Below are 20,713 nucleotides of genomic sequence, written 5' to 3'. Positions count from 1 at the left end.
AAAAAGACTGTTACTCTTCGTTTAAGCGCATTATCGCGTATAATGATCACCCATCAAAATATTGATCGCGAATTAATATGCATAAGCGAACGGCAATGTACTTTTTTGTATAATGTCAGCGAACGAGTGAAATACATGGTCATTGCACGATATACATGCAAGGTAATCGTTTAATATAGCTAGTAAACGACCATTTTTAAATTTCTATAATTTAGGAACTACTTAAAATAAAAAATATCATAAAAAATTTTATTACTTTATTTTTCAAGATTATAATATATTTAAATTTGTAAATTTATCATCTGGTATATGTGAGAATATAAAGCGTCTATTAAAATTATTTTAAATTCTATTAGCGTTTTCGAGTGAATTGAAAATGATTTAAAAAATCAATCAATAATAATTTAAGTATTAATTTTGCAGAAATTACGAGTCTCTGCGTACTGCGTTTTTTGATATTGGTTGCCGAATAAAAAAAATATAATTTCTTTTACTCCGATTTCGTCGTATAAAAAAATTGCCGCTTGTGTGCGACGTAAACTTTGCATTTGCATACCTGCATGGAGGAACCTTCCTCTTTTCGTCGAAATAAACAAATATCGTTTGCGAAACAACGTATATTTCGCGCTGCGAAATTTTGCCGATACGAGAGATTGTTTCTCATTCGTTAGTCGACCGTGAAATCTGTATGAAAGGCGGACGCGGCCTCCGGCAAGTTCCGTTTCGCACGCGCCCTTTCGATTGCGGGCGGACGCGCAGGCGCACGAATGGCCAATCGCAGCGACGGGTTGGTAGAGGGTGCTCCGATCGATGCGACGGCGGCCGAGCGCGTTCGCATCGCCGACGTTGGTTTGGTTTCGCGCGGCTCGCTCGGCGTGGTATTCCGCTGACGATTGGCCGATCGACATCGACCCGGTAGGCAGTGCGTGCGTGCGTGCATGCGTGCATGCGTGCGTGCGTGCGTGCCCTCTGCTGCACGCCTATATTCTCAGCGTGTCTCTGCGTGCTTATTTCCTCGGTCGTCCGCCTTTTCGCGAAATCGGCACGATTGATGGTGATCTCCACTCGTTGACTCGTCGCGCGAAATTTTCTCTTCGCCACCGAATGTGCCGCGGTAGCGTACCGTCCGTTGCATTTTTTTGTTTATCCACCCGATGGTCGGCAACGCTCGAGATCGTCGTCGCGATATGAACACGAGGCGCTCGGCCACGGCCGGTGATGACAGCTGTCACAGGGACGTCGGAGTCAGGACACTGCGGCCAGACGACAGGACACCGCGCGGACGTCGGGCGCCGATCGTGAGTAGCGTATCTTTTCCGTGATCTCTTATCGCGCGCGACGAGGGGTGGCTCGGCCCCGGAGAGCCGCTCTCCCTTTGCCCGTCTCACGAAGTGGCGTGAGGGTTGCGCGAGGGTCGCACCGCTCGCTGCACCGAGGTCGGCGTACCGCGCGCGCGAGCCCACGGCACGCTCGATATACCTTCATTTTCACCTGCCGCTCTTCCGCCCGTCTTCCTCTCACGCGAAGCGAAATTCACTCGAGAGATTTCTATCGTGCGAGAAACGCTTTTTCCTCCCATCCGTCTTGAGGATCGGCGCGACTCGCGGACGGTGTCGAATTCATCGAGCGTGCTGCGCTTCCTGGCTAGGGGTGGCATGGAGGAGATCGAGCTTACCACTCGTCAGGTAGAAAATAATGTTTAAGAACAGTTCCGAGAAATCTGTTTATATACGTTTACATATCTATTTATATATATGTATATGTCTTTCGACTTACAATGAGATTGAACAATGAACTCGTTCGGTTATGTGGTCATTGTACCTGTTTTTGGATTTCACGAGTTTTCGCAATTAGCGCGCGCATGATTTAATGCTGTGCATACCGAATTTTTAATACATTTCGATTTTCTTCCTCTTTTACTTCGATACTTCGCAACTTTTCCAACAAGTTGCAAGGAAATCCTTTATGAATGTGATCCTTTTGATCTTCGAAGGACCGTGAGAATGCTGAACTTAGTTACAGCATCTTAATTACTTCCCTTCCATTTTCATTTTTTTTTTTTTTTATTGCAATCTGTTTCTAGATTTCAATCTGCTTTCTTATTTCGAGTATTCTTAACTTTTTGATGTCGATGTTTCTCTTATAAAATTAAATTAATAGTCTGTATATTGAACTTTACAGCATGAGTTTCTTTAAATTTTTAATATTGTCAATTAAACTCTTGGATAATTTTTGTTTCTTGTACATTACAAAATATTAATGAAATATTGATAAAACATTAATTTTTTCTACTTGAAATATACTAAAATGTACGAAAAATGTCAGTGAGAATGTGTTTCAAATTATTAATAAATATATATACGTCTTATTTCTCGGACATTTTTTTTAACAGTAGAATTCTCGATAAATCCGAAATCAATTTTTCCATTAATGAGAATATCGGGAGAGAGAGGTATAAAAATTTTTCAATTCAATTTTTAATAATATAAAAATTCAATTTTTAATATTATATATTTTCGTTGATTAAACTTCAAATCAAAATCTTATTAAGATACATCCTAAAATGTGCTAATAAACGTAATTTTACAATTCACAGGCTTTCTTTTTCATTTGCTTGAAATTATAAATATTTTTTTTTATTAAGAAAAAAAAGCCTTTCTAAATTGATTGAAGGAACGTATTATTAAAAATAATGCACGAAATGTGGGTCACGCCCAGTAATATCCTTTTCGCATGCGTGCGTGTATATGTTTAAGATATATTTTTTTATATAATCTACCATTTATAAGTTCCCGATACACTTTTTTAAATCGAACACACATTCTTGTGTAAATTTCTTTTATTTTAGCAATAATTACAATAGTTTGATCTTTTTTAATTATAAAACAACAAAAGTATCTTTCACGTATTTGTCTTTGCTGCTTGGAAAATTTACAATTTACAATTTCTATTTTACTTAACTTTTCTGGGAATTGTATATGTCAACGGTAGGTGTATTTAATACACATATATAAAAAATACATATACCTCGTGATTCGTGTCATTTCTACTGCAAAACATTGTAAAATATTGAATGTTACATTAATAAAAAAAAATTACGCAAAATTATTTGCTTAACTATTCGTACCGATATAATTATACGCGTCTTTAATGAGGCATGATTTCTCGTTTTTATCATTGTTTTATGTCTTGGCAATATATGTGTATTGCTGATCTGTATTACATGTAACAAGATAAACTATAAGTTTAAACTACACAGAAGCTTGCGTGACAGGTTCGTGTATTTAATACGAAAAACCAAGTCGAATTTTGTCTTATCACCGGCGTCAGCTTTTACGTTATCGCACGAATCATTCTCTTAACACGATTTCCACATACGATATTTGATTGTGTCATGGTTTTAGCTAGATTTCGCCTGATTTTCATCGCAGGTATCACCGATAAACGGTTCGCCGATAAATGCGAGTAAATATCACATGATACTATTTCAATTGTCGATAGTGTTTTACCCGATAATATTTTGCTCAACATCAATTTGGGTGCTTTATTGTTTCGCTATTACAATTTTTTTTTTTTTGCGTGCCACGGCACGTATTTGCGTATTAAATAATGAAATTATTCAAATACATAAAATAATGACAAAAACGAAAAATCATGCCTCATTAAAGGCGCGTATAATTATATCGACACGAATAGTTAAGCAAATAATTTTGCGTAATTTTTTTTTATTAATGTAACATTCAATATTTTTCTTGATTATATCAATGAAATCATATAATGTGATGTTTTATCAATTAAATGAAAATGTTGTTAATTTCATTTACAATTAACAAGGATGGATAATAATATTATAGAAACATATTATTCTTTTATTTATTTATATATTCTTTACACACACACAAACACACACTTTCCTTTATTTCTATATTATTTTTATATTAGAATAATTCGGGAATATGCCGAGTATGATTAATGGGATATGTGGCGCTGTATAATTTTAAATTACACGGTATAATCTAAAACCCACGCGATACATTACAATATTAAACTCCCTTTTGAGATAACGTCTTCTCTTCGCTTTTTCAGAGATACGTCCGATAACTCGGAAACGTAGCAGAAGATAAATCATTTTCACCGCCATCGATAGCCACCGGGACGGTTTAGCGACCGATTTTTCCCGCTTTATGTAATCCCAAGCGGGTGAAACACACGCTCGAAACGACGAACCACGAACGCGTCTAGATAAAACAACCTCGAGATAAGAGGATTAAGTGTCGCTTACTCGCAACGGCCCGCTTCCTTTTACTCGCGCGCGTGTCACTTATGAAAAATCGCGTCCTTTTGTCTTTTCCCAACATCACGAGAGCATCTACGTTGTGTCGCGTACGACGAGGAGATCGGGATTGCGATACGAATATCGAGCAAGAATGTCGCAGAGGCGTTAACATTTAAATGAGCTCGTCGCATAGTCCACCTCGCGATTCGCGCAGGCGATAACGAAAACTCTTATTTTTACCTTTCCGCATGATACTTATTATTATAAATTATAAACGCGCAGATTATAAACTCGGCTTTCGACTCGGTTTTCGATTGATATCACCGGCGGATTTTTACCCACGGTGATTATCACGGTGCGGAAATTAACTCGAATGTGTAAGGTAATGTGTAACGTTTGTAGAAAGTTTATTTTCTCCTCTCAATGCCGAGGCATCTTATTCTCATGTCTCTGATGTTTACATGTATGTCTGATATAAAGGATTCTACATCATATTTTTTTTCGATTACGTAATCAATAACGGACCATCTTGTGTACAGACGGCGCGCTGAGTAATCTCCTCCAATTTTAAGCGGATACGCGAGCGTTATTGAAGGTTATTGATTCTTTTAATAATACGAATACGTGCACAGAGTGGCATAATAGGCTTTTTCCAGACGATCGATGTGCAATCAGAGCGCTCGAGGACACTCAGCATATTAAATATGCATGTAAAGATATAAATTAAAAATTTATACAACATCGCCCGTAAACCGAGTGAAAGCAGATAAATCGTGGAAAAAGTTAACACGGGAATTTATTTATGACACTCTGTTTCGTGTAAATTTTGATAAATTATTCAACCTCTCTAAAACGAGCCGCAAAACGCTAAACTGAAAAAGATTCATTTTATAATTTATATTATATTATATGAATATAAACGTAAACAAAATACACATGTTGCAGAATGATTGTGAAAAAGAAATATAAATAATATAAATAGTTATCCGTTTTGAATTTACTTCTATCATTCCAACTTTCATCATTTTATTGTTATATAAAAAAATTATATAAAACGCGATTTCTAACACAATTTCCTTTCTAAAACTTTTTCTCTTTATTTAATTTTGCTTGACTTACGCAGTTTGAAATTAATAATATTACGTTCTTCATTTCCTTATACTTTTTTACTCGTAAATTAATTTCTCATCTGCTGATTACTTTCGTTTCTTTTTTCTCTTTTCCGGATAATTCTTTAATTATAACCTTGATTACCTTTGTTTCCTTCCACAAAATATCTCGTTACTTAAATCTGCAATTAAACTGTCAGCTGCTGTCGTTGACGAAGAACTACTGCCGTGCAATTAGCGATGACGACGATTTCATTGTCAGTGCGCGCGTCGACGACCACTTTATTGTTTCCACCGTGAAATAAATCATTTCCACCTCTATACCTGCCTTAATGAATCGTTCATTTTCAGCGTCGTTAAATATCGAGATCTCGGCCAGGAACGCGAAAATCATAACGCTCTGCAAAATAAAAAAGCATCCATAACTCATTTAAAATCGAGACTACTGAATACAAGAATAATCATCTGTATCACGAATTTATTTTCTACAGCACGCTGCATATTCGAGTTGTAAAATTTATATATTATAAAAATTTACAGAATTTATATTTAAATATTTCTTTTAAACGATTTTAACGATATTTAATCTTGTTTTATGTTTCCTTAACGAATATTATTACACGTTAGTTATGAAAAGGATTAAAGAACGTCGTACGATATAATTCCATTCCGTCAGAGCGAACGAATTTTTTTACGTCTCTAGTTTTGCGTTCCGAGATTTTTCAGGACAATCGCTTCCAGTAGATTCTTTTGAGACGACGTCCTAACATCACTGTCAGGTATACAACGGCGGGATGGAAGAAACGCTAGTTTACTATCTTGGACGATGTCTCGTATTACCTACAGGTCACGACGTCAGAAAGCAGAGGAAATCTTCCGATGTTGGAACATATTGTGGCCTAGTAAAGAAATCGATTGGTGCAACAGGCGGAAGGAAATAATATCCGTTGCGGTCAAACTGACCAGATTGCCCTTAGGCCCTTCCATATTCATTTCCGTATATAAACGTTAAGAAATATATAACTCGAGGGGAAAAAGAGGAAGATGACTGTTGATTGCAATGCCACTATAATTTTCAAGCGGACACTTCCTTTTCACACTTTGTCATTTCACCGCTTTGGCCACGAGAGTAGCCGAGAATTTAAATAAAAAATAAAAGAGAATTTGTGAAAAGTTGAATAACTTGTCTTTTTAACAAATTTATTAATTTAAAAATGGATGTTAATTCGGCAATTTTAGCTTGATTGACTCAGAGTTCAAATTCCTGTAAAATATGCTACGAAAAAAGTAATGAAATATCTATAATTAAATTATTTTTTTTTTTATAAGTGAGCGTACGTACGTAGAAATGAGGAAATAAAATGTTTTTAATGAAAACGTAATGTTGGAAACTTCTAAAGATATATATTCCATGCTTTCAACGTAACACATCTTTACCTAAATTCAACATCGGTCATTTTCAAGCTTGTAATTTTGCGTTGCATTGCGTTGCGTTGCGTTGCGTTGCGTTGCGTTGCGTTGCGTTGCGTTGCGTTGCGTTGCGTTGCGTTGCGTTGCGTTGCGTTGCGTTACGTTGCTTCGCGTTGCTTCGCGTTGCTTCTTTGATGTTGCACGTGATTAAATAGAGGTCCGTTGTTCATTTGCATTATGATGTAAAATTATCCGTCGGCAAAAGCGTTAAACGATGTTGCTAATTCATCGCGATATCGCTCGGCGAGCTCGGTTTTAGGTCGCCTTCTTCATTTATGCAAAACCAGTGCAGTACAGTCGAAGCAAAAACCCGAGTGGTTGCTCCTCCGGCTTTTGTAAAAAGAGAGCGGATAAAGCTACGAAAAGCGAGTGAGTGAATGGAAATGGACAAAAGTCAGTACCGACCAGCTCGTACTGGCTGACTACACGAGGATTTATTCACTGCGGCTTTCTGCTGACGAGTTATGTCACCGCAGCATCACTGATCTCTTGTGTCAGATTATGTATCCTGTGTAATATATATATATATATACTAAAAAATGTTTTATGTTTAATAATTACGTATTTATACTTTTTTCTTAATATGTGTGTGTGTGTGTGTGTGTATATATATATATATATATATATATATATATATATATATATATATATACACGTGTGTATATATATATATTATTAAGAAGATATATATATATATATATATTATTAAGAAAAAAGTATAAATACGTAATTATTAAATATAAAACATTTTTTTAGTCAGAATAATTTATATTAAAGATATATAATATCGTTTTCTTGGATAATAGTTTTATAATATTATTCAAAAGGGATTTTTTAGAGTTTTTTTTAAAGACTTGTTTTTTTATAATTAATTTTAGTTCGGAAATAATGTAGAGAAAAAATATTAGGAGTATTGTTTTAAAACCTATCAACTTAAAATAAAATATAAAAGATAAAGTATAAAAAAAAGTTTTTATACTTTTATTTTTAATATTTTTAATATTTATTGCTAACTGCTGTTATATCCAGAATCGGATATTTTAGCGAGATTAACATGATATTTTATTTATTGCAACTTTTTAATTTAACATTAAAATTTTTAATAATAAACTTTAAATAAAAAGTCTATTGAAGACTTGAAGTTGAAAAACGATTAGAAGATAAGATTTTATTTATACTTATAAAGTTAACTGAATTTTCAAGTTACGATAATTTCTATTTTTGACGTAAATTGTTAAGATTTTAAATTGTTTTGCTAGATCCGAGACACTTTGTACGTATATACGTCGGATCTGTATTGCCCTTTTTACAAAGCGCCTTGTGTAAACGACGAAACCCGTCCCCGAAAGATAAATTGCAACGTAAATCTTGAGCGGCAAGAGTGACTTCGCGCGAGAGTGTATTTCTTTATATAGAACGCTCTCTGGAAACAAAGCAAGTCCACAAATGATAACGATTTTATTACAACGCAGACTGATATAGATTAGTTTATTAATGCCATATTTACCATGCTTATTCCATGATTTTTATTCTGCAGAATACATCTCGAATATTTCAAAGAGAATTAAACTTATATTTGCTACTTTAAATATACCTTCATTTTTATCATGAAAATCGTCTGAGAGCCACTTTATGCAATAATATTGTATGCTTTTCTTCGTAAAATTAGTTATATCGTATAATCTTAGGATAAATAATATATTTGATGTTTCCTTCGATGCGACGTGCAAAACATAATAGAAAAACAGCTTTAATGATATAATAAAAAAGAAATTAATTTTCTATGTGTTTGGACTTTGAAGAATTGTCGGCGCAGCGTGGTTTTCTATTATCTTTTTCTGTTTTTTTTATCAAATCACTCTGCGGTCGCACGCGACCCAGTCATTAAGATTGTCAACTGTCGTTAAGTTCTCATATAATTCGTGCTGAGATCTCCTCTTGAACGCTTGTACTGTTATATTAGCGTTATAACTTCAGCTTTAATCAAATATAAAATAAAATATTTTTATTTTATATTTGATTAAAGCTAATTAAATATTAAAATATTTTTAATGTTTACGTTTCTATATTAAATTAATTGTGAAAGAAATTTTGTAAGGAATTTGTTGAAACTTTAAATATAATCAATTTATCTAAATGCATGTGCAATTAAAAAAGATTGACCAGGGGCTAAAATAGGATCTAGGGGCTAAAATAATTCCAATTAAATTTGATTCTAATAAATTAGTGATATATAGAAGACCATGTAAATATTATAAATATTATAAAAAAATATAATTTCAAAATTATTGATTGTGTGTTTAGTTTAAAAAAAATATGATTACGTAAAATATAAACGCAGGATATATTTTGAAATATAACGTCACTATTGAAAATTTGTAGTATATATAACATGGACGTTAGTTATTTTTAATATTGTTATCTTTGTACGCATTCATGGTTAGTTTGAATGCCGCAATAACAGATTAATATGCATGTATATGTTAATATTACATAACATATGCGGTAAAATACAAATATAGACTCAACCAAAACTTTATTCTATAAAACTAACAAAAAAAAATTAATTTTTGTAAACTTTCATCATTTGTAAAGTTTATATTGATATATTTTAATAACACATATGAAATATTAAACATATCTAGATAGATAATCAATATTCTAATTAAATAATTAAGTTTTATTGTTAAGATTATTTTTAGATGTAACTGTACGAATTTTTAATGCACACAAAGTCAATTGCGTCGTAGAAATAGCCTCGCTCTGAAATGCAATTGCATTATTCCGTATAAATTCTGATAAATGTGCAAATTGCAAAATATTTTCTTTGGAATAAAAACTGAATAATAATGTAATTATTTTCAGGAGCTACTATCCCCATGCTTGGTAGCGGTTTTCTTGAAACCACTTTAAGTAAGTAATCAATTAAGCAAGTAATATAATTAAAATTTTCTCCATTAAGTCTTCTGTTTTTATTGTACAAACAGAAAGCTATCCAATAACAAAAATTATCAAGAGTGCAAATCTTAAATTAATTTTTTATAGTTCCACACTTTATTTTATTTTATATATGAACAAACATATATTTATATTTTTATTTTTGCACACATTTCTTGCAATAATCCATTCTTTTTTCTTATCTATTTCAAGTCAAGATTATAAATAAAGAATTTAATCTAGATATCGAAATAAATCGAGATACGGAAGATTGTAGAAGATTATTTCTAAAACCGAGAAAAATAAAAGTATTTCATTGTATTTTTCATGCTTGTGTCAAGTTGATTTTTCTCGACATTTTCCTCGTTTGTATTTTCCTTTCCGATCGTTTCCGTTAACAGTTTATCAGTTTCCCTTGATTTCCATTTATTTTACAATGTGCAATTTACTTTATGCACATATCGAGTACATGTAACGTTTTCTTTTCTTTTCTTTTTTTTTTTTTCTTTATTTTGTGAATTTTGATACGAGCTCTGGATAAGTTTGTGGACTTTGGTGCAAGCTTCCGTGTCGTCGGAGTTATCGAAACATTCCCGTATTTTGATTCGGGCGAGAAGAGCACGAGTGACTACCTGCGAAGTGTCGCTTACAGAAACTACCCCTCGAGCATGGGCTCGAGCAGGAGATCCGGCTCCGGCGGGAGCCGAGCGAACGCCGGCGTTCTCAAGGAACGCGCCAACATGTCGTTCATGCTGGTCGTCATGTTCTTCGCCGTGTTCGGCCTGATCGTCCTCACGGAGATATTCCTGATCGACGAGAGGCGCGGCGTGAGCATCGGCGGCACCGGCGTACTCGGGGGTCACAGGAGCGGTCATCGATTGCCAGCTGCGCCCGATCGTCCGGATTACGGGGAAGTAGGGGTAAGTGTCCGGAGACACGAACTATTCTTCGCCACCGTAGCGAGAATTACGTAGATCGACTTTGTTGATTCCGCCACGGACTTTAATTATTATCTCTTACCTTCTCCTCCGGAATTTATTTTCACTTCTTCTTTGTGTCTCTGACGTAACTTTCCTTGTTGACTTAGGGCGTGTAATTGCTACTAGAAATTGTAACGAATTATTACACTAGAGATATTATCTAGAATTTGATTTAAAATTTAGATTTTTTTTTTTTTTTAATGTGAGAAAAATTTCAAGTATTTGGAAAATGGAAAAAAGTTCATACATAAAATGCTCGTCTGCATTTTTTATTCTTATAATTATTCTCCAAATTGAAATTTTTTTTGTTTTTCTGCGTTCTTTGTAATGAAAGGTACAATGAAGCATATTTCCAGTCTTCATTAATTAGTGTTCTTTTAGAAATTCTCGAAACATTCCTTTGTTGCAAGTAAAGAATGGAGAATAAGAAATGAGGTCGTTGGCTTTATACGTTTCTCTCCTTCGTATGAACACGAACAAAGCGAACACATACAAAGCAATGGTAAGAAAGAGGGGGGGGAGGGAAAAACTCGGGTCGGGAAAAGCCCGAAAACTTTACTCACCACGTACAACATCGATTTCTCGAACGTACGCCTCGTTCCTTTACCCCTTCTTTCTCTTTCTTCATCGATATCTGTTACAACGTACCTGCTATATAGTTTATGCACCCTTTGCGTCTAGTACCGGACAATGATTCACGTGAACCTCCAAGAGCTTTGAAGGAAAAATAGCCCCGTACAGCAGCTTGCTTCAACGACGATTCTCAGCGTGGGTCGAAAAAAAAAGACATACTATCACAGTGGAAAAGTTTAACCGGATACGAGCGAGCGACCACCTGACAAATTAGTTTTCTCGATCCCACAGAACTTTCCTCATCCGTTTATATCTCCCGTCGAGATAAGCCGCGAGAAAAGCCCGAGTATTTTAAAACTCGTCTCGCAAGTCGACCGTCTTAAGAATCTTTGAGCTTGAGACCTGACTCGATCTGACTTCGAAAGGACAAACTGATTTTGCAGGCTTTTTGAAGTTGCTGTATTAATCAGCCGTGCAATAGAATCCTCTAGTTATGCTAATTGCAGGATCATTTCTGATTAAGCGCACCACATTAAGAGTATTAACAATTTTTTAATGAAATCGAAAATCTATAAAATATTTCAAATTGAAAAAATATTTCATATACTTTTTTTTTTTTTTTTGAACAAACTTCTGTATATTTAAAATTAAAAAAATATTTTATGTACCTTTTTTGAATAAATTTCTCCTACAAAGAAAAGTCGATAAATAAACAATAAATAATAATTTCTAAATATAACTTCTCCTGTTATAGAAAAATATAGTAAAATAAATTAATATCTTTTAATTTGAATTTTGAACGGAAGGCCTTTGTGAAGCATTAATTTTTCTCTTTTTCATCCTTATGATAAAAAAAATGAATCTAATGAGATAGATTTTGTATTGTTACTTTTCAAATGCAGACATATATTTATCATTTACATATATAGTGTTATCACAAAAAAAAAATGATTAATTTCGACATATCGATTGCTATTAACTTTGAAAAGAGAGATGTACTCTTGATGTCTTTAGGCCGAAGATTACGCCGGTTTGAAGGGTAGCTTTGACGAGCATGTCGGATTATTAGTACATGGGGAGGACGGGGGCCAGAAGACGGTGATACACCCGGATCCGCGTGGCTTACCGAGCTTACCCCCCAGCTTGGAAGCTCGTTTACCACAGCTGGATCAGAACCTAAAGGTCACGCATGCCGAATGGTTGCCGGTCACTAACACGAGGTGCATCCATTTGTACTTTATAATCACACACAATGAAATTAAGCACGCCCGTAGTTTTCTTTGATTTTTTAATTCCTTGAACTTTTCACATATTAACCGTGCAATGAATAAATTTTTATTTGAGGACATATCGTTTTTTACAGCTTTATTATTATTAAGTTTCTCTTTGAAAGTTTAGCATATTTTTTTATGTTTAAGCAGAGAAAATCGGTGTAATATTTCAGGATTAAAAAATGAAACAACAATAATACTCATGATTTTCTGTAAATAAGTCAATTATTATTTGTTTTATAATTTTTCTTGCTCGTAGCATTTTAGAAATGTTGAATTCGCTGAAAATTCAATTACGTTGCACAATTTCGCCTTATATGCATGTGCTGCATAACAAAAATTAATCATTGTTTTAAATTGCATCACGTATATTTTAAACATACATAGAGGATTGGATAGAGGATAATGAGATGTGCGTTTGGTCCAGGTTTAAATTTTTCGTTTATTCGGCATACTTCGACGACAGAGTTAGCGGCGCGGGCACGCCGGCTGGCAAGAGTCAAGGTGTAGTACGTGTGATTAGTGCTACTAAAACCAGAGGACCAGAGCGTGTCTGGTGTAGACTCTGGTACCGACAGCAAAACGGCGCAAACGTCACTGCCTCGGTTACAGTAGCTGCCAAAGTTAAGGTAACGCTCCTTCCAGAGAAACCATTTTGCTCCAAGATACCGAACTATTCCAAACTGGGAGAAGAACGCAGTGCCATAATATTATTTCAATATTAATATTCCAATCATTGTTGCTCTAGTATTCATTAGAATTCTGACATTAAGTCCATATGCAAACTATGCATAAAATAAAAAAATAAAGCAATGGTGTAATAACTGAAAAATTGAAACTTAACGTTAACAAAAAAGGAGTTTTTATTGACTGGATAATGAGATCTTTTTAAAAAAAAAATATTAAGCAAAATTAGTACTTAATTGTAAAAATAATTAGTATTTAATGATAAAAATAGAGAGAAATATTTGAAACTTGTAATTATTCCTTCTTTGTTTTTTTTTTTTTTTTTTTAAATATTCAAGAAACTTTTGGATATTATACATTCAAGATTGTTGAAATACACCCAAGGTACTTTCGAAAATTTTTTTATTTTTAAATAATATTATAAAGAATTCGAAACTTTTATCGTATGTTCGAAATAATTCAATGTGTCTCGAGTGTACTTTCGGTACTTTCAGGTGATTCGGGAGAACTGGAATCTCAAGTACAGTGCCTGCTTCGTGATATGTCCGTTGCCTAAAGAATCTCCGACGACGGATAGAGTACCGGAAGCGGTCAGTGTCGTGGCGAGATTGCGAGCGGTCCCGACGAATCGTATTCTCATACAAAATCGTCTCGAGAGCAGAACGAATGACAAAGAGGCTTTGGCTGTTTGCGTCAAGCCTTTGCATTATTATTACAATAGGGTACGTTGTTCGTCCTAAGTAGCGTCGTTCAATATTTAATGAACCATTATACCCGTAGGTATAAGGAATTTATAGACTTGTGTATTGTGCCTTTATTTCTTCGCGCTTTTATATTTTGTTATTCGTTTCTTAACATTAAATTTATGTATTGTCCACGTATCTATTATTATCATTTACGCTTTTGCACGCTATAATGCGTGCATTTCCTGAATAAAAATATTCTACTGGAAACAAATATTTTGCGTTTCTCTTTTATTTTTATTTCTCAATTATTTTTATTAAATACGATAAATTTAAATTTAAATAATTTAATAAATTTTGAAGGAGAGTATATATATATATATATATATATATATATATATATATATATATATTTATGTTTGGAAATAAAAACAAATTATTTTCTACGCTAATAAAAAAGTATATAATTTTAAATAGACATATTCTATTATTATATTTTATATTCTGTGAAAATTTTGAATTATATTCATATGAGATCATTCGTATTTTAACTTTGACATCTTTAGGTTTTGCAATTGGTGGAATTTATCGAATTGCACAGACTCCTGGGTGCCACCCACGTCACTTTGTATAACGATACTATAGGCGCGGCGGCCAGCTGTGCGCTGAAATATTACGAGAACAAGGATCTGGTCACTGTGTTACCGTGGCATCATCTCGACATGATTTCCCAACGGGAAATTCGCACCGAAGGTCTCTTCGCGGCGCTTAACGATTGCCTCTACCGATCTATGTACAAGTACGAGTACGTGGCGCTCGTAGATCTCGACGAGTATATTATACCGAGGCATAACGACACTATAATCGATCTGTTACGGTATGACACATTTGACCTTAATAAACTTTATAGTCAATACATTAAGGTAAATAAGATATAACATATCTGGAGTGAAGATGAAAGATTTAGTAACGATGTCATAAAATGATAATATGTAAAGTTATAAATAAGCGTTAATATTTTATGGAAAATCCGTTTCTAGGTGGATGGGAAATCGAATTAACATCAAGTCCACGGGCGCATTTTCTTTTCAAAATGCCTTTTTCTACCTACAATGGGCCGATGATCCATTTGTGGTAACTAGTCGTACTCCTACCGAGGCCGGTTTAATCACTCTGAAGAAAACACGGCGCAGGGCCAAGTTACATCCGCACAAGCAACGCTCCAAGTATATCTGTAAACCGCAGGACGTGGTGGAGGCTGGTAATCATTTCGTCTGGGAGTTTATTCCGGGTCATGGTACCCTGAATGTGCCTTCCGACGCCGCGATCTTGCACCATTATCGTGTCTGCGAATTTGGCGGCGACGACTGTATCAAGACACAGTCGACGATTGATAGAACGGCCTACAAGTATAGGGAACGGCTTGCCACGAATGTGGACAGGACGTGGATGGAACTGCGCGCCGAGTGCTCGCTTCCGGAGCTTGATCCAGTCCCAGCGTTGACACCGCGAATCAAAGCCAGCCCCCTAGACAAGTCGGTCAGGTAGCGAAAAACCATCGTTGAGATTCTATGGGACAATTTTACCGGCACGCCGAAAGTTGCGAGGACCTATTTCTACAACTACGGCGGCCCTTAATTTTCTCAAACTGAGCTAAGCGAACTCTCGTCTTTTTTTTTTTTTTTTTTATAAAATTCTCACTGGACCGTGTTTTTAAATTTGCGAAACAGGAGAATACGCTTACCAACGTGGTAATAGAGATTGTCGTGAAAATAAAAAAGTAAAGAGAAAAAACGAAACGCGAATTAATCATATTTTTCTACGTGACGGCTTCTTGAATGGTTAGCAAAATTTGGAAACAACCTGCCAAGTCTGTCGAGTTTGACGCTAAGATAGTGATGCTTCTCTCTTACAATTTTATACAAACTCTTATATCTGTGTCTTACAGTTTTTTTTGTTCATGCAATAAATGTGATCATCTGCGACAGATTGTATTATCGTTAAGAAAGATTGTTACGGAAGGCCTAAATTACGGGCTAGATGAATGAAGTTGGTGATAAACGACAAGTAACACTAAATATTATTCCTATTGTACCGTTATTTCGAGGGTTAAACCTTTTTTTAGATACTTGTAAATCCACACAACGTATCTTATGCATATCCATAGAATCAATAATTAGCATAGTAATATATGTATAATATGTATTTAGGTCTGTTAGAAATTAAATCTGCAAAGACAGCCTAGAATACAATATGTCCTGGAAAAAAACATTACTTCAGATGCAATCCATTGAAAATTTTAAAATCCAATACTAGAAAAAACACAAATTTTTATTTAAACAAAGAGAAATATCAAATAGAATGTTTTTCTCAATTCTTCCAAGATATTACAAATTTGTTTTAAGGAATAGAATCTTTATTTCCTTCAGCGTTATGCCAAGAAGAGGTTAAATTTATTTTAAGGATCTTGCTGGCTCACTGCAGCCATGTTTAATTATATATAATTAAGGATTAATTATATTTGATCAAGAAAAAAACAATTTAATTTTACATATATTGTTATTTATGATTTGATTATCAAAACAAAAGAAGAATGTTTTGCAAGTTTGTTCTATTAATTAAAAATATTGTTATGATGAAAAATATTTTAATATATTTGTTTATTATCCTGCTTCTGACATCGTTAATTCAAGATAGCTTCACTGAACCAACAGCAACCTTGATATAAAATTAAATTGAATTCATTTATTTTTACTCAGATATACAATATCTTTTTATACACAGAAGTATAAATGGCTTTGTGATACAATATATATTATGCAATTCGTCCGCGTTTGCAATTGTCTTTAGTCGAAAAAATACATTAAAAATTTCACACAATGCGAAATGAACTTTTTATATCTAAATGTTTTTTAAAACAAGATAACAACATAAAGAATATTGATTTTGTTGCGTAAAATTCTATGATTACTAATTCTCATTACTAACAATTATTTAAGTAACAAACATCGAAAATTTTCGTTGGATATATACAAGTAAATCAATGGTGAGACTTGAAAGAATTGCATAAGGGAATTTGATAGAAAAATTAAATGTTTGAAATACAATTTACGAGATGATAAAAAAAAGATTTTTTTCTCATCAACTGAATTGATACTTGTAACGCTGCTGTGGCAGATTTAATATGAAATAATATGAAAAGTCTTTCTATTTATTTGTTAATACAAAAGAATTATGTTTCTAACGCATATACAAGTTTATGTATATATGTGTATACATGTATACGTACACGATATGTACATGGAATGTAAAATAGATTTAAGGTACATGTGATTGGTGCTGAGCTATAGTATCGACGATGTGTCGATACTGATGATTATGTTGACGAAATTAATAAATATAATACTAGGATAATATGTATTTTAATTTTCTCGAATTTCCATTATTTTCACATTATTTTTTAAAAAACTGACAAATTACATTAATTATTATTTATTAATTGTTATAAAAGCATTAAAAAAAATGTGTATAATGCTAGGGAGTGATGTTAATTGGGAATGAAAAATAGACATTATTATATGTATTAAAAATTTATAACTGTTATATAACAATTTGTTATATATTGCAACTTAATTAACTGAATTATTTATTGAGTTAACTGAGTTATTTTATTAATAGTAATAATAATTTTTTGTAGCATAACAATGACAAGCTGCTTCGATCAGTCCTATTTTATTAATTTGTTAGAGACATCTTACTCATTAAAAATCATCATCCGAATGCCTTTCTATTTTACTGACGGCTCGCTTTTCTTGAGCAGCTTTGAGATTATAGTTGCTCATATCTGGTGCACCTACGGAATTCAGAAGATCTTCATCATCATCATCATCATCATCATCATCATCAAGATCGCCGTCAATCAATAAATCGCTATCACTGTCCAACGAGCCATCGCTGTCGTTTGATTCCTGAATCGTACCCCTTTGTCGTCCAGACATACTACCGTAAATGCGCCGCTGAGTATATTGCATCTTTGACGCTCTTCCAGTAGCTGGAATATATTTTTAATTATTTAAATTATTATTATAAATTATAATTTAGTTATTTAAAAAAAAATCAATTTAACACATATCTATTATACTGAAATATTTTGTATTTGATTTGTATTTGTATTTTGTATTTGATTTATATTATATTGATTTTCAGAATTATGATATATATCGTATGTTATTTTTTATTATAAAAATCATTACTTGGTTTAACATGGGCAGATTGACCAGATTTTTCTGTCGCCGTGGCTTCTGGATTTGTAAGAGGTGTAACTAGAGATTCCTGAAGATTCGTAGCGAATATAGAATCGTTTCCTTCTATCATGCTCTCGAAGCTGGAATCCTCAGCTCTCATTTGTTCCAGTTGCTTCTTGGTTGCAGCTTGTCTACAATTGCGAATAGTATCGTGTAACGTGTAATTCTATGTTCTTTACGATATGTATCTATAATGTATATATAATATTATTGACAAATACCGTCTTTCAAATCTCTCTTGTTCCATCTTTGCCGCGTCTTCATACAAATGTTCCAAATACGCTAGATACCGGAATTTCTGTAAATAATTATCGTACAAAGCTCTGAACTCGACTTCGAGCTTCTCGAACTCCTCCATGAATGCTGGACGGACTTTCTTCAATGTATGCAGTCTCTTTTGATTTCTATCGAGCTCCGTTCTCCTTCTCTCAATTCTCGCATCCAAGTTCTGTTCTGTATCCTTCAAAATTAAATTATATTACGATACATCCCAAAACCCAAGCATTGTATTTACAAAAAAATGTAAAAGATATATAAATAAATATAAATATAATTGTAATTACATTTATCCATCAGTAAAATTACCATTACATCATGGATGGAACATTTCATAAACGAGTAATTGAAAATATCAAACAAATTATTTTATCAGAAAAAGACGAGAAGAGGAGCCTTGTACCTTGACATTGTCGATCTGCTTTTTGGTCTCGTCGATCTCTTTGCGCGTGCTCTCAATAACATCTTTTAGCGCTACTTCTATCTCCGAGGTGTCGAACTGCCTCGCGATTTTGATATTGCGAATCTCGCGAAGTTCCACTTCTCGTCCGAGTAAGTCGAAGAGGGTTGCCCCGTTGATGGTCAACTGGCTCGCCAGCTGCCGTGTTGTTTTCAACTCATTAATTTTATCGGATATGTCGAAATTCATTGCGTTCTGATTACCGCCCGACTGATCTTGTTCAGTACTGCTACTGTTTTGTGCGTCATAAAGCAGCGCAGCAATCTTCAACATCTCTTTCACCGCATAGCCGTCGGCTTGATATAGCTTCTTTGTATTTAACTTTATATTTGTTTTCAATGCCTGGAATGCATAGGGTATGTTAAACTAATTTCTACAACAAAAAAAAAAAAAGAAAATTGAGAGAACAATTTCCAATTGATGAGGGAACTCTAGAAATAAGAATAATGTTCAGAAAATGAAAGCATTTTTTGCTTAAGGCTCCTGACTATTCAGTTAAAAACTCCGCATTGACAATAGCGACGTACCGTCGCGGTGAAAAAATAGCTCATTCATCCTTGTTCATCTCATTCTTGTTCTTCATCTTTACATAAGTGACGTGCGGGTAACGAAATTTTACGCTACGCTTTATTACATTATTTTGTGCTTAATCGTGAAAACGTGAGTTGTTGTGAGGTGTTTATCAACGTCGTAAAAACGGAACACTACAAAAGTTATCTTTCGATTTTATATGTGAAAGCATATTTTTCACAGCTCTTTCAACAGCTGTCAAATCGTGCCGGAATAGGCTTCATTTCACGTGCCTTTTATGACTATTTATTGACTGTCAGGAGGGAAAAAGATTGTAACGTTCCGTTTTTACAAGTGTCTTAAAGTCATCTCAAGTGTTATTTTATTACAACGTCTCTTTATTTGCAGGAAAAGTGTAGGAAATTTTTATGTGTCGTTTCTCGCTTATGACGTCACGATTCCAATATGGCCGCGATGACTAGTCAGGAGTCTTAAATTTATTATTAATATTATATCTGTCTTGTATAAGATCAGAATTATTTTAACTACATTTCAAGATTTTATGTATAAAGATTTTATGTATAAAGAATAAAGAATGTGATGTTTTAATCTAAACAGATGATAATGTAATCTCATTAAACAACTTATCAAATTTAGAGATCAGACAGGAGAAACTTGATTGAGGTAAAAAATCTTACATTATATATAATGTTTAAATTTCATTTACCATAAATTCAGCGATACTACGTATTAATGCCACACGTTGTTCCTCGGTGTCATGATCGCTGAGCATATCAACATCCGGATCGAATCGTTTAACCAGCCAGACCAAAATTTCTGCGACAAGGGGAAAATTCGGCACGCGAAAATTCGCGATAGAAATTAACCTGGGATAGCCCAGCACCCTCATTATCTCCGTGAAATCTATACAAGTAGACGAAAAAACAGTCGCATCATGGCTATACTTATTATATCTATTAATAATATAATTTTGATATCATTTACATACTGCGTAGATCTCGGTAAGACATTCTTGCGATGATGAATTAAAATTTAACACTGTAGTCAGCTGTAACTGTGCTTAGCGTTACTGACATAATTCTATGTTTTCCTATTCATGGCACGAGGGTTACCATAGAAACGTCGATCTTTACGGAAAATCGCGGGCGCAGAGTCG

At 34.0% G+C, this 20,713-nt stretch overlaps 2 protein-coding genes across 4 annotated transcripts; one reads left to right on the top strand and one right to left on the bottom strand.

Annotated features, from left to right (window-relative positions):
- The first annotated feature begins 855 nt into the window (after nucleotides 1-855).
- On the top strand, nucleotides 856-17,400 carry LOC105430232 (uncharacterized). 3 transcript variants are annotated; one of them, XM_011643689.3, is made up of 8 exons: nucleotides 856-1,298; nucleotides 9,721-9,768; nucleotides 10,445-10,712; nucleotides 12,360-12,565; nucleotides 13,044-13,245; nucleotides 13,798-14,025; nucleotides 14,553-14,863; nucleotides 15,027-17,400. In XM_011643689.3, exons 3-8 carry the CDS (start codon nucleotides 10,461-10,463, stop codon nucleotides 15,532-15,534), a joined length of 1,707 nt encoding a protein of 568 aa, XP_011641991.1. In that variant the 5' UTR covers nucleotides 856-1,298; nucleotides 9,721-9,768; nucleotides 10,445-10,460; the 3' UTR covers nucleotides 15,535-17,400. The 3 variants fall into 3 exon arrangements, with proteins under 3 accessions (XP_011641991.1, XP_011641992.1, XP_011641993.1); XM_011643690.3 differs by having other exon boundaries at nucleotides 10,433-10,712; XM_011643691.3 differs by lacking the exon at nucleotides 856-1,298 and adding an exon at nucleotides 1,482-1,685.
- Cluap1 (clusterin associated protein 1) lies at nucleotides 17,392-20,691 on the bottom strand. The gene is made up of 6 exons (XM_011643695.3): nucleotides 20,546-20,691; nucleotides 20,264-20,460; nucleotides 18,970-19,368; nucleotides 18,512-18,750; nucleotides 18,240-18,421; nucleotides 17,392-18,037 (listed from the first exon to the last, which is right to left on the bottom strand). Exons 1-6 carry the CDS (start codon nucleotides 20,565-20,567, stop codon nucleotides 17,748-17,750), a joined length of 1,329 nt encoding a protein of 442 aa, XP_011641997.2. The 5' UTR covers nucleotides 20,568-20,691; the 3' UTR covers nucleotides 17,392-17,747.
- Nucleotides 20,692-20,713: the final 22 nt, after the last annotated feature.

This window comes from Pogonomyrmex barbatus, unplaced genomic scaffold (genome assembly GCF_055798465.1).
Source record: "Pogonomyrmex barbatus isolate J1 unplaced genomic scaffold, ASM5579846v1 scaffold2, whole genome shotgun sequence".
Taxonomy (NCBI): Eukaryota; Metazoa; Arthropoda; class Insecta; order Hymenoptera; family Formicidae; genus Pogonomyrmex; species Pogonomyrmex barbatus.
Note: the sequence above shows the minus strand (reverse complement) of the source record. Positions and strands in the feature narration are given on the sequence as shown.